Source organism: Somniosus microcephalus, chromosome 11, assembly GCF_052327205.1.
Source record: "Somniosus microcephalus isolate GS21.2 chromosome 11, FLI_Smic_1.0, whole genome shotgun sequence".
Classification (NCBI taxonomy): Eukaryota; Metazoa; Chordata; class Chondrichthyes; order Squaliformes; family Somniosidae; genus Somniosus; species Somniosus microcephalus.
This window is the reverse complement of record NC_140997.1, coordinates 138,407,357-138,422,026: the sequence shown is the minus strand read 5'-3', so window position 1 is coordinate 138,422,026 and position 14,670 is coordinate 138,407,357. Positions and strand designations below refer to the sequence as shown.

The 14,670-nt window shown below is 48.1% G+C and overlaps 1 protein-coding gene across 4 annotated transcripts in view; it reads right to left on the bottom strand.

Annotated features, from left to right (window-relative positions):
• Nucleotides 1-14,670, bottom strand: part of amt (aminomethyltransferase) — a 42,720-nt gene that overhangs the window by 6,467 nt on the left and 21,583 nt on the right. For 2 of the 4 annotated variants that reach the window (XM_086001300.1, XM_086001302.1), the window contains 4 exons: nucleotides 13,726-13,806; nucleotides 11,699-11,830; nucleotides 11,024-11,102; nucleotides 9,814-9,959 (listed from right to left, as the gene is read on the bottom strand). In XM_086001300.1, the coding sequence (XP_085857426.1) occupies nucleotides 9,814-9,959; nucleotides 11,024-11,102; nucleotides 11,699-11,830; nucleotides 13,726-13,806 (438 nt within the window). The remainder of the gene's footprint in view (nucleotides 1-9,813; nucleotides 9,960-11,023; nucleotides 11,103-11,698; nucleotides 11,831-13,725; nucleotides 13,807-14,670) is intronic. The other 2 variants (XM_086001303.1, XM_086001301.1) reach the window with 2 other exon arrangements.

Genomic DNA, 14,670 nt, shown 5'->3' with positions numbered 1-14,670 from the left:
GAGTGAACCTTCTTTGTACTGACTCAAAAGCAAGTATGTCTTTTCTTAAGTATGGACACCAAAACTGTATGCAGTATTCCAGGTGCAGTCTCACCAATACCTTGTATAACTGCAGCAATACCTCCCTGTTTTTATATTCTATCCCCCTAGCAATAAAAGCCAACATTCCATTGGCCTTCTTGATCACTTGCTGCACCTGCATACTAACTTTTTGAGTTTCGTGCACCAGGACCCCCAGGTCCCTTTGTACTACAGTACTTTCCAGTTTCTTGCCATTAAGATAATAACTTGCTCTATGATTTTTCCTGCCAAAGTGCATAACCTCACACTTTCCAGTATTGTATTCCATCTGCCAAATCTCTGCCCACTTACTTAGCCTGTCTATGTCACTTTGCAGGTTTTTTGTCCTCCTCACTCACTACTTTCCCTCCCATCTTTGTATCATCTGCAAACTTTGATATGTTACACTCGGTCCCCTCCTCCAAATCGTTAATATAGATTGTAAAGAGTTGGGGACCCAGCACTGACCCCTGCGGAACACCACGAGTTACTGATTGCCAGTCTGAGAACGAACCATTTATCCCAACTCTCTGCTTTCTGTTAAGAGAGCCAATCCTCCACCCACGCCATCAATATTACCCCCAATCCCGTGATTTTTTATCTTGAGCAATAATCTTTTGTGTGGCACCTTGTCAAATGCCTTTTGGAAGTCTAAATACACCCTGTATGTTACTTCCTCAAAGAACTCAAGCAAATTTGTCAAACATGACTTCCCCTTCATGAAACCATGCTGAGTTTGTCCTATTAAATTATGTTTATCCAAATGTCCCGTTACTGTCTCCTTAATAATGGACTCTAACATTTTACCAACCACAGATGTTAGGCTAACAGGTCTATAGTTTCCAGCCTTCTGCCGACTACCCTTTTTAAATAAGGGTGTTACATTAGCAGTTTTCCAATCTGCCGGGACCTTTGCTGAGTCCAGGGAGTTTTGGAAAATTACCAATGCATCCACAATCCCTACCGCCACTTCCCTCAAGACCCTAGGATGCAAGCCATCAGGTCCAGGGGATTTATCCGGCTTGAGTCCCATTATTTTACCAAGTACCACTTCCTTAGTGATTTTAATCATATTTAGCTCCTCTCCCCCTCGAGCCCCCTGTTTGTCCAGTGTTGGGATATTTTTAGTGTCCTCTACCGTAAAGACTGATACAAAATATTTGTTCAGCGTTTTTGCCATCTCCATGTTTCCCACCATTAATTTCCCAGTCTCATCCTCTAAGGGACCAACATTTACTTTAGCCACCCTTTTTCTTTTTATATAACTATAGAAACTTTTGCTATCTGTTTTTATATTTTTTGCTAATTTACTTTCATAATCTATCTTCCCTTTCTTAATCAATCTTTTAGTTATTTTTTGCTGTCTTTTAAAGACTTCCCAATCTTCTATCCTCCCACTAGATTTGGCTACCTTATATGCCCTTATTTTTAGTCAGATACTATCCTTAATTACTTTACTTAGCCATGGATGGCTATCTTTTCTTTTGCACCCTTTTTTCCCCCTCAGTGGAATATCTATTTTTTGGAAGTTGTAAAATAACTCCTTAAATGTACAACACTGATCATGTACCGTCTTACCCTTTAATCTATTTTCCCAGTCCACTCTAATCAATTCCGCTCTCATACCTTCATAGTCTCCTTTATTCAAGCTCAGCACGCTTGTTTGAGATCCAACCTTCTCACCCTCTACTTGAATATGGAATTCAACCATGTTATGGTCACTCATTCCAAGGGGATCCTTTACTAGGACATTTTTAATTAATCCTCTCTCATTACACAGGACCAAATCTAAGGTTGCTTGCCCCCTGGTCGGTTCAGTTACATACTGCTCAAGAAACCCATCCCTAATACACTCAATGAACTCATCCTCAAGGCTGCTCTGCCCAATTTGATTTGTCCAGTTAATATGATAGTTAAAATCCCCCATAATTATAGCTGTTCCCTTATTACAAGCCTCAACTATTTCCTGATTAATACTCCGTCCAACAGAGTTGCAACTGTTCAGAGGCCTATTGACTACGCCCACTAGTGTTTTTTTCCCCTTATTATTCCTTATCTCCACCCAAACGGTTTCACTATCCTGCTCCTTTGACCCAATATCATTTCTCTGTATTATAGTGATTCCTTCCTTTATTAACATAGCCACCCCACCTCCTCTCCCTTCCTGCCTGTCCTTCCTGATTGTTAAATAACCTGGTATGTTTAATTCTCAGTCATAGTCACCCTGCAGCCATGTTTCTGTAATGGCCACAAGATCATACCCATATGTAGTTATTTGTACCGTTAACTCATTCATTTTGTTACGAATGCTACGTGCATTCAGATAAAGAACTTTCAAATATGTTTTGACACTTAGTTCCTGTTTTTTCCCCCTTTTACTACTTTACCTTTTACTCCATACCTTCTGTCCCTTCCTGACACGTTCTGTTTTTTAATTTCCCCACTGCTACCTAAGTCTATGACCTTCTCCGTTGTCATTTCTGTTATTTGCTCTCTAGAAAGCAGGAACAGGGTACTGAATTTGGATGATCAGCCATGATCTCATTGAATGGCAGAGCAGGCTCGAGGGGCCGAATGGCCTACTCCTACTCCTATCTTCTATGTTTCAAACCTAATCCTACTGCCCCGCTCTCCCCATAGCCCTGTACCAATCCAAACCTAATCCCACTGCCCCGCTCTCTCCCCATAGCCCTGCATCAATCCAAATCTAATCCCACTATCCCACTCTCCCCATAGCCCTGCATCAATCCAAATCTAATCCCACTATCCCGCTCTCCCCATAGCCCTGCATCAATCCAATCCCAGTCCCGCTCTCCCCATAGCCCTACCAATCCAAACCTAATCCCACTGCTCCGCTCTCTCCCCATAGCCCTGCATTATTCCAAACCTAATCCCACTATCCTGCGCTCTAAACCAGTTAACCCCAACTCTTCATTTCCTGTCATCCATACAATTTTCTACCCATGCTGCTAAATTTTCCCAATGATAAATGCCCAAATTGTTTTGAAACAAGTCAGAGACACTTTATTGAATTCAAAATATTTATTTCATATCGCCACCATTCCAACCCCCCACCGTGAGCCAGCCCACCCTCTCAAACTAGTCTTACTTTTTATATGCTTATAAAATGCAACAGTAACGCTTCAACACTTCAAATTGAGCAAGGTTTTTTTTTGGTGAATGAGACTCCTCCCCCTTTCTTCTCGCCTCTTGATGTACAGCTCCATGGGCGACAGCTGCCCTCTCACCACTCACCCAGCTGGCCTTTCTCTGTGCATGGACCTAGGCAGCAAGCACCAGCAGCACAACCGAGCCCAATCCTACCCTCATCCACAATGACACTTGGCAGCAGATAGCACTGGCTAGCTTTCAGGAGCAAAAATAAACCCAGGCCGACTTCCCCCCCACCCCCTCTACCCCAGTGGCTAAATACTGCCCCCTGGCGAGATCCGCTAACTCTGCACATGCTGGCGATGGATCCTCAGGTCTGCACGGCAGAGTATGGTGGGTATTGGTCACTGGGAAGGAGATATGACAGCAATTCCGGCTGGTGTGGGAAGTAGAAAAGTCAACGTGTGTAGTGGAAGTTGGGATTTAAGATACGTTGTCAGAATAACGTAGATGGAGGTTCTTGAGGATGGAGATAAGAGTTCTGTGGGAAGCAGGAACAGTGCCAGTCACTGAGAGACAGGTTGATGACACCAAGCACGGAGATCAGGAAGGGAAGTTAGATGGTCCATGTGCTGGGACAGGAGCGGATCAAGGGAGTGGGTCAAAGGCTTCATGGATGCGAGGAACTGAATGAAAAATGGAGTGGGTAGGGAATTGAAGGAGAAGCCAGGAGTATGAGGGAGGGGTAAGGAGGTGATGAGGAAGTCGGGTCAGACAGAGCAGAGGGAGCCGAGTGCACAGTCTCACTTTTGAGCATAAAGAAAACCATGAGCTTCCTGCCTTTAGTGTCAGAGGGAGTGGGGGCTGTAGAGGGGACGGGCTGTAATGCCGATGTTCCTGCTCTTCAGGAAGTGTTTCAGTTGCCTTCCCTTCTTCCTTTTAACTTCTTAATTTTACCTGTGCCCCCGGTATTTAAATCCTGGATCTATTCTGTCAATTCCTTCATAATTTTGAAAAGTTCCATTAGGTAAATTCAAAGCCGCTTCCCTGAGGAAAAGACTGGCCAATTTTCCCTCACTGAAACTCCCAATACCTTCAACAGCGGCACTTTAAAAAAAATTATTCATTTATGGGATGTGGGCGTCGCCGGCAAGGCCGGCATTTATTGCCCATCCCTAGTTGCCCTAGCGAAGGTGGTGGTGAGCCGCCTTCTTGAACCACTGCAGTCCATGTGGTGAAGGTACTCCCACAGGTGCGGTTTGGGAGGGAGTTCCAGGATTTTGACCCAGCGACGAAGAAGGAACGGCGATATATTTCTAAGTCACGGAGTGCAACTTGGAGGTGGCAGTGTTCCCATGCGCCTGCTGCCCTTGTCCTTCTAGGTGGAAGAGGTCGCGGGTTTGGGAGGTGCTGCCGAAGAAGCCTTGACGAGTTGCTACAGTGCATCTTGTAGATGGTACACACTGCAGCCACGGTGCGCCGATGGTGGAGGGAGTGAATGTTTAAGGTGGTGGATGGGGTGCCAAGCAAGCGGGCTGCTTTGTCCTGGATAGTGTCGAGCTTCTTGTGTTGTTGGAGCTGCACTCATCCAGGCAAATGGAGAGTATTCCACCACACTCCTGACTTGTGCCTTGTAGATGGTGAAAATCCTTTGTGGAGTCAGGAGGTGAGACACTCACCGCAGAATAGCCAGCCTCTGACCTGCTCTTGTAGCTACAGTATTTATGTGGCTGGTCCAGTTAAGTTTCTGGTCAATGGTGACCCCCCAGGATGCTGATGGTGGGAGATTCGGAAATGGTAATGCCGTTGAACGTCAAAGGGCAGTGGTTAGACTGTTGCTTGTTGGAGATAGTCATTGCCTGGCACTTGTGTGGCACAAATGTTACTTACCATTATCAGCCCAAGCCCGAATGTCGTCCAGGTCATGCGGGCATGGACTGCTTCATTATCTGAGGAGTTGCGAGTGGAACTGAACACTGTGCAGTCATCAGCGAACATCCCCATTTCAGACTTATGGTGGAAGGAAAGTCATTGGTGAAGCAGCTGAATATGGTTGGGCCTAGGACACTGCCCTGAGGAACTCCTGCAGCGATGTCCTGGGGCTGAGATGATTGACCTCCAACAGCCACAACCATCTTCCTTTGTGCTAGGTATGACTCCAGCCAGTGGAGAGTTTTCCCCCGATTCCCATTGACTTCAATTTTATTAGAACGCCTTGATGCCACACTTGGTCAAATGCTGCCTTGATGTCAAGGGCAGTCACTCTCACCTCACCTCTGGAATTCAGCTCCTTTGTCAATGTTTGGACCAAGGCTGTAATGAAGTCTGGAGCCGAGTGGTCCTGGCGGAACCCAAACTGGGCATCAGTGAGCAGGTTATTGGTGAGTAAGTGCCCCTTGATAGCACGGTCGGTGACACCGTCCATCACTTTGCTGATGATCGAGAGTAGAGTGATGGGTGGTAATTGGCCTGATTGGATTTGTCCTGCTTTTTGTGGTCAGGACATACTTGGGCAGTTTTCCACATTGTCGGGTAGATGTCAGTGTTGTAGCTGTACTGGAACAGCTTGGCTAGAGGCACAGCTAGTCCTGGAGCACAACAGCCTGGATGTTGTCGGGGCCCATAGCCTTTGCTGTATCCAGTGTGCTCAGCCGTTTCTTGATATCACGTTGAGTGAATCGAATTGGCTGAAGACTGGCTTCTGTGATGGTGGGGACCTCGGGAGTAGGCGGATATGGATCATCCACTCGGCACTTATGGCCAAAGATGATTGCAAACGCTTCAGCCTTGTCATTTGCACTCACGTGCTGGGCTCCATCATCATTGAGGATGGAGATATTCATGGAGCCTCCTGCTCCCGTTAGTTGTTTAATGGTCCATCATCATTCACGACTGGATGTGGCAGGACTGCAGAGCTTTGATCTGATCCGTTGATTTGTGGGATCACTTAGCTCGGTCTCTTGCATGCTGCTTCTGCTTTTAGCATGCATGTAGTCCTGTGTTGCAGCTTCCCCAGGTTGGCACCTCATTTTTAAGCACATTTCTTAAGGTCCCCTGCCTTGATGATAATGGTAGAGTGAGGGATATGTTGGGCCATGAGGTTACAGATTGTGGTGCAATACAATTCTGCTGCTGCTGATGGTCCACAGCGCCTCATGGATGCCCAGTTTTGAGCTGCTAGATCTGTTCTGAATCTATCCCATTTAGCACGGTGGTAGTACCATACAACACGATGGAGGGTGTCCTCAGTGTGAAGACGTGACTTCGTCTCCACAAGGACTGTGCGCTGGTCACTGCTACCAATACTGTCATGGACAGATGCATCTGTGACAGGTAGATTGGCGAGGACGAGTTCAAGTAGGTTTTTCCCCTCGTGTTGGTTCTTTCACCACCTGCCGCAGGCCCAGACTGGCAGCTATGTCCTTCAGGACTCGGCCAGCTCGGTCAGTAGTGGTGCTACCGAGCTACTTGGTGATGGACATTGAAGTCCCCCACCCAGAGCACATTTTGTGCTCTTGCTACTCTCAGTGCTTCTTCCAAGTGGTGTTCAACATGGAGGAATACTGATTAATCAGCTGAGGGAAGGCAGTAGGTGGTTATCAGCAGGAGGTTTCCTTGCCCATCTTGACCTGGAGCCATGAGACTTCATGGGGTCCAGAGTCAATGTTGAGGATTCCCAGGGCCACTTCTTCCCAACTGTATACCACTGTGCCGCCACCCCTGGTGGGTCTGTCCTGCCAGTGGGACAGGGCATACCCAGGGATGGTGGAGGAGTCTGGGACATTGGCTGAAAGGCAAGATTCTGAGAGTATGACTATCAGGCTGTTGCTTGACTAGTCTGTGGGACAGCTCTCCCAATTTTGGCACAAGTCCCCAGATGTTGGTGAGGAGGACATAGCAGGGTCGACTGGGCTGGGTGTGCCGTTGACTAGGTCAATGCCGGGTGATCCATCTATTGTTTTTCATAGCGGTTTGTTACAACTGGCTTGCTAGGTCATTTCAGAGGGCAGTTGAGAGTCAACTACATTGGAGTCCCATATAGGCCAGACCAGGTAAGTACGACAGATTTCCTTTAGTGAACCAGATGGGTTTTTACGACAATGATCACCATTATTGATTAGCTTTTTATTCCAGATTTATTTAATGAACTGAATTTAAATTCCTCAGTTACCGTGGTGGGATTCGAACTGGGTGACCGTGTCTGGGTTCTGCCCTTCTCGTGATATTACAGCTCCCACACTGCTCTACCACCAGAGGGCAGCATTGCTGACTGGAGCCACACCGGCCGATACCATAGTGGAGGGTTAGCGGGCTTGGGTCCCCACCAGTCAGCTACTGTGAAAGGGTGAGCCACTCTCCTACTAGCCACAGACATAGTCCTAGGAATGTCAGCCACCTGTAACTACAGACAAGTGAGACTTTAGCAATGGGGGGGGAACAAATTAAGTTGAATCCGCAATTTGGTAGAGGTGTACAAAATCATGAAATTGTTTCCAGTGGCAGAAAGGTCAGTAACCAGAGGACACAGACTTAAGGGTATTGGCAAAAGAACCAGAGGCGACATGAGGAAACAAAATGTTATGCAGCGAGTTGTTGCGATCAGGAATGGTGGAGGAAGCAGATTCAATAACATTCAACAGGGAATCGCATAAAAACACTCTCATTCCGCCATCTAGTGGAGCTGATTGCTCAGTGCAGCTTCAGCCTTTGTATGGAATTAAAATTAGTGATTGTTGGGGAGGGTTTCAACTGAAATAAATAGTGACAGTGTCATGACTTCCAGATTTCGTCCAGTCTAATGATGTCACTTGCCACACACACACCCCGAGCTTTCTGAAAATTCAACCAGGTCAAGGGGGAGGAGAGGGACAATGTGGAAGCTGCGACATTAAATAAATTTAAAATGGAGATAGACAGTTTCCTAGCTGATAAGGGAATTAGGGGTTACGGGGAGCGGGCAGGGAAGTGGACGTGAGTCTAGGTTCGGATCAGCCATGATCCTATTGAATGGCGGAGCAGGCCCGAGGGGCCGTATGGCCTACTCCTGCTCCTACTTCTTATGTTCTTATGTTCTAATGTGGTGCGGGAGTAGGGTTGGAAGAGCGTGATCTGTCTCACCATCTGGATCACACTCTCATTCCCTCCCCGCACTTTAGACCTGGATCACGTTCTTCCCCCATCCCCACTGACCTCTCTCCCTCCCGCTGGGGGAGGGAAAGAGGGCGCAAGATGGGGGGAGGGAGAGAGGGTCATGAACTCGGGGGTTGGGGTGGGGTAAAGAGCATGGAGGGCACAGTGGGGATGGGGGAAGAACGTGATCCAGGTCTAAGGGGGGCAGGGAATGAGAGTGAGAACGTGATCCTTTACACCTGCACCATGTTCTCCCTCTCCTCCCCCTTGACCTGGTTGATTTCTCGAAAAGCTCGGCGCGTATGCGGCAAGTGACATCATTGGACTGGACGAAATCCAGAAGTCAGGACACTGTCACTATTCACTTCATACCAAATAAACTTGTTAATAATCCGTGACCCACACACAATGCCCCATCTATGGAGGGGTGCGGGAGGAACTTGGGCAGGGGGGAGAATGTCAGGAACTTGGGGAGGGAGGCGGTCAGGAACTTGTTTGGGGGGTGGGAGAAGGTCTTAACCCACGAGGGTGAGCCCTGTTCTGTCTGGAGTAGGCAGTCAGAATGGCTCAAATTACACTTCGCAAAGTAATTGACAGGGAGGATCTAATTACACATTCCAGAGAAACTGCTGGGTGTGTCTTGTCCTCCAATGGGACCACTCAGCAATCAGGTCTCATCATCCAAGGGGACCAATCAGAACTTTGGTGTTGCAAATACACACGACCAATTAAAATTCACTTAACAGGACTGGGTGACAGGTGCCTTAGAAATTGGCCTTTCACCTCTTGGACCCCGGCTTAAGTCCAACCCAGATAGCTGCGGTGAAAGTCACCTTTGTCCACTGGCTGCAAGGATCCTCTGTGGAATTCGTCTGGATAGTTTCAATCTAGTTCCTAGTGGGCAATGGCCAAGAGCACAAAACGACCCCTAATTTGGCAATTTCAAAGGCCATACAATGGCTGGAACTGTAGGGGGCGCTCGGAGGCATATCATTGGGGCGTAGTAGAGGGAGTTGTCGGCTGCAGCTAACCCACGGTATAAATTATTTGGGAATGCTGATGTACAGCCCTCAGAGATCTGTGTTCCCCCAACTCTGGCCTCTTGTGCATTCCCGACTTTGTTCGCCCCACCATTGGTGGCATTGCCTTCAGCCGCCGAGACCCAAAGCTCTGGAATTCCCTCTCTGGACCTCGCTGCCGCTCCATCTCTCTCTCCTCCTTTATGACCCCTGCTATCTCTTTGACAAAGCTCGTCATCTATTCTTCTTTAGCTTGGTGTCCAATGTTGTCTGATAACACTCCTGTGAAGCGCCTTGGGATGTCTTGCTACGTTTAAGGCGCTATATAAATATAAGTTGTTGATGCAGGAAAGCACTGAAACGAAAATTGCTTCTTTCTCCATTACCAACACCGGTTCCCTTGAACACAAAATAAAAGAAACCCATTTAGCAGGAGTTTAATGGCACTCCCCTCAGTGGGTCTCACTGTATCCATTAGGAAGAGATACCTTACCTCAACCCCATCCTCTCCAGTGTAGCCACAACGAGTCACTCTGCAGCCCGGTACCCCGAACACAGTCATCACGGCACTCCACATGAAGGGCAGCTTGCGGAGGTCATCGGACACGCCCTCTTGCAGTACCCTCGCCGCAGACGGACCTGAGCAATTTAAACAACAGGTCCATATTATCTAGAACGTTCCAGCACACTCTGCAAGGGAAAAAAAATGACTGCATTTTTGTCGCAACAAAGCAAGATTCCCAAGGACAGAACAGGACAGGGTGAAAGGGAGGGAAGGGCGGAGACTCGGAGGTCCCCGAGATTCCAGTGTGCCTCGGCTCAATCGATTGGGTTGCTGGGAGAGGCAACTTCCAGTTATAGAGGGCAAGATGCTGGCTGGTCGGGATAAGAAAATGACTTGCATTAGCTGTGGCTCAGTTGGAAGTATGTCTCACAGAGCTCACACTGGAATCATGAAGTATGTGTCAACTGTGGCTCAGTGGGTAGCACATTCGCCCGTGAGTCAGAAGGTTGTGGGTTCAAGTCCCACTCCAGAGACTTGAGCACAAAATCTGGGCAGACACTCCAGCGCAGTACTGAGGGAGTGCTGCACTGTCAGAGGCGCCGTCTTTTGGATTGAGATGTTAAACCAAGTCCCTGTCTACCCTCTCAGGTGGACGTAAAAGATCCCACGGCACTATTCGAAGAAAAGCAGGGGAGTTATCCCCGGTGTCCTGGCTAACATTTATCCCTCAATCAACATAAACACAGATTATTTGGTCATTATCACGTTGTTGTTTGTGGGAGCTTGCTGTGCGCAAATTGGCTGCTGTGTTTCCCACATTACAACAGTGACTACACTTCAAAAGTACTTAATTGACTGTAAAACGCTTTGTGCTATTCTGAGGTCGTGAAAGGCGCTATGTAAATGCAAGTTCTTCCTTTAGATTGATTTTTTTTTAAATAAGAAAAACGAAAATAAGGAAAAAATGGATTAAGTATAATTTTTGGCTCTCCTGTGCGTGTCTTTGTGGATTGGTTGGATTGTAACTGGGGAGATATTCGGTGAATAGACCGAGATAGAGAAAGGCCGGAAATCTTAAAATCTAAACATTAAATGTGCGGGTCAGTCAGCATCAAAGAGAAAGACGCGCCAACGTTTTGGGTGGGACCCTTCGTTGGGACTATTCTAGATCGTTCCGCGGTGGAAGAGACGTGGTCACCTTGCAGCGCAATCAGTCCCGCTTCCAGAAACTCCAGGTCGGCATCATTCCCAGAGGCTTTGAACTCGGTTAATTTCTCCTAGAAGACAGAAGGAATGTGATGAGTAGGAGCATGGTGAGGGCAGCTCACCAACTGGCCCAGTGCCACCCTGGCAAACCGACCCTAGGCTGGCCCCAGAAGCATGATCGGGCCTAGGGTTGGCTTCAGGCAAAGCTTAGGAGTGTCAATCTGCAGCTTGGTTGAAAGTCCCACAACCCCACTCCTAACCAACCTCAACCAGTTTCCTTACTATATTGTTAAACCGCCTGGACAGCAATTTGTGAAACACCCACACACATTCTCAATGCTCAAAAAAATCATCTTTTCCTTACTTTGAGCTCTGCCCTGCAGAGCAATTCAACAATTTTATTTACCAACAAGAGCATCCCAACTCAAAAAAAACAAAATCCCCGCACTTTGTTTTTTTATTGATACCCAGATTGGAATATTCCATCAAAGGTGGGACAATTCTGGAGCTTTCAATGTGATAATTCAGGGACTGAGCTGGAACCTGGCGGGAGTGTGCAGTTCAGCATTAACTCGGCGGTGAGTTGTGAGTTCACCTGCTGAGACATCCGGCCACTTCACGTCCGTATGTTTCCGTATTCGTGATGTCTACACTGAAGCCAACGCACCTTCATGTGGGCGGAGTCCTTGTCAGTGCAGCCAGCGTTCGACACGATGTACAGGGGTCCGTCCGACGTCTGGGTCACTATCAGATCGTCCATTATCCCTCCCTTCTCATTGGTGAAGAGCGACAGCATGCCCTGAACAACAAGAAGCGGAGGGTTAGGAGAGAAGGACACAGTAGCCACCATCCCCGAAACGCAACCAGTCAAGAGGAACGCTCCACGCACAGAATAGGGGCATCAGTGAGCACGAGTGTCAAACCAGCTACCAACTTGCCAACCCCTCGATATGTCTGGGCTCGGAGAGCAGTGTCCCCAGAGTTCGTTCCCCTAAATTAGCCCACGGTTTTCTCCCCCCAGGAGACTGCATGGCTGGTACATGGGGTGAGGGTCTGGACATGCATAAAGCGCACTATGACTGATGGAACAATCATCAGTAAAACATTATCCCCCAGGAAATTTAGAACGATTTTTGCCAGAATGATTTTCAAGTGCCAACTTTCTTTCAGCTGGCGTGCAATTCACGGATGTTGGATCGTGGCCAGCCTCTCGCCCAAGTGGCCACTCTTCACTTGTGAGCCTAGACAGTGAGTGTTACCAGGCTATTTGACAGTAGAGGCATCACAGTAAAGCCCAATCTGACATTCACGCACGCACTCTTTTCAGCAAGGGTCACTGGATGATGATCAGGGACACAAAACCAGGCCAATTCCCCACCCCATCCCCCCGCGTCCTATCTGGGCCAAATGTAGCCCCCCCCCCCCAATGTTATGGCCGAAATGAGCTAACTCGGTACAGGCTGGGAACTAAACCTGTGGCCTGGTCTGCTTCACTCAAGTTGGTAAAGTGACCATGCAAAAACGAGCAGTAATGAGGCCAGATTTCTAACTGGTCATCACCATCGGCTAGCCCACTCCACACAGACACACTGTGCAAAATGAAATGAGTCAGCAAAGTTCTTCATAAACGATAGCACTTTTAGAGCACATGTACATTCAGCTGGTTACTGAGCTGACCTCATTGTTTGATGAACTCATTCACCCTACTGACACACACACGAGGCTCTGGGACCACACTTGAGGAAATTATCCCATTCTTGCAACTGAACTGCAAACCAAAGAGTCAGAATTTCATTGTACATGTTCCCAACTTTTTCCTCTTTCTCAATTGTCAAACTCATGGTGAATTACAATTCCGTGAGCACCAACCGCCCATTCAACTTAGATGGTGGGAGATGGCAGGATATTCGGTCACAGGCAGCATCACAGCCAACCACATGTTTCTCCTCACTTGATATCGATGTACAAGTGCTTTCTGGCAGGAGTCATTAAACAGTAATCAGGAGCACAAACCCTGAGAGTGAGGTTTCCCCTCCCTAGCCCAGGAGGCTGAGGCTGACCACAGCAGCCAACTGCGGCCCTTGCTGAGATCAGCTAACAGTGCGGACCAGGAGTCAGCCCCACTGCGGAGACTTGAGCACAAAATCCAGGCCGACACTGTGCTGAGGGAGCGATGCACTGTCGGAGGTGTCATCTTTTAGATGAAATGTTAAACCGAGGCCCCATCTGCCTTCTCAGGTGGATGTAAAAGATCCCATGAGGGCATTCGAAGAAGAGCAGGGGAGTTCCTCCTGGTGTCCTGGCCAATATTTATCCCTCAACCAACACCAAAACAGATTATCTGGTCATTATCACATTGCAGTTTATGGGAGCTTGCTGTTCGCAAATTGGCTGCCGCGTTTCCTACATTACAACAGTGACTACACTTCAAAAGTACTTCACTGGCTGTAAATTGCTTTGGGACATCCAGAGGTTGTGAAAGGCACTATATAAATGCAATGTCTTTCTTTTCTTTCTTTCACTGGCCTAGATTTTCCCCATTTATTTTTAACACTGGTTACCTAACATTGGCTTTAAAATAACGCACATTGGAAAATCTAGTCTACTTCAAGTTGGCACAGCAGTGGTCTGAAACGGAGCAGCAGACTGTCAGAATTGGGAGTGTGCGGTTTTTGATGAGAAAGTGGTCCTCACCTGGTTGTCCTTGAGCTCAGCGACGTCCCCAACCACCAAACTCTCCATGAACTTCACTCGATCCTTCCCCGTCACCCTGCTCTGAAACACAGCACACTCAATGTAGACACCATCCCTTCCACAGCAGTGTAGACACCATCCCTTCCACAACTCACACTAGACACCATCCCTTCCACAGCACAGTGTAGACACCATCCCTTCCACAGCACAGTGTAGACACCATCCCTTCCACAGCACAGTGTAGACACCATCCCTTCCACAGCACAGTGTAGACACCATCCCTTCCACAGCAGTGTAGACACCATCCCTTCCACAGCAGTGTAGACACCATCCCTTCCACAGCACAGTGTAGACACCATCCCTTCCACAGCACAGTGTAGACACCATCCCTTCCACAGCACAGTGTAGACACCATCCCTTCCACAACTCACACTAGACACCATCCCTTCCACAGCAGTGTAGACACCATCCCTTCCACAGCAGTGTAGACACCATCCCTTCCACAACTCACACTAGACACCATCCCTTCCACAGCACAGTGTAGACACCATCCCTTCCACAACTCACACTAGACACCATCCCTTCCACAGCAGTGTAGACACCATCCCTTCCACAACTCTCACTAGACACCATCCCTTCCACAGCACAGTGTAGACACCATCCCTTCCACAGCACAGTGTAGACACCATCCCTTCCACAGCACAGTGTAGACACCATCCCTTCCACAGCACAGTGTAGACACCATCCCTTCCACAGCACAGTGTAGACACCATCCCTTCCACAGCAGTGTAGACACCATCCCTTCCACAGCACAGTGTAGACACCATCCCTTCCACAGCACAGTGTAGACACCATCCCTTCCACAGCACAGTGTAGACACCATCCCTTCCACAGCACAGTGTAGACACCATCCCTTCCACAGCACAGTGTAGACACCATCCCTTC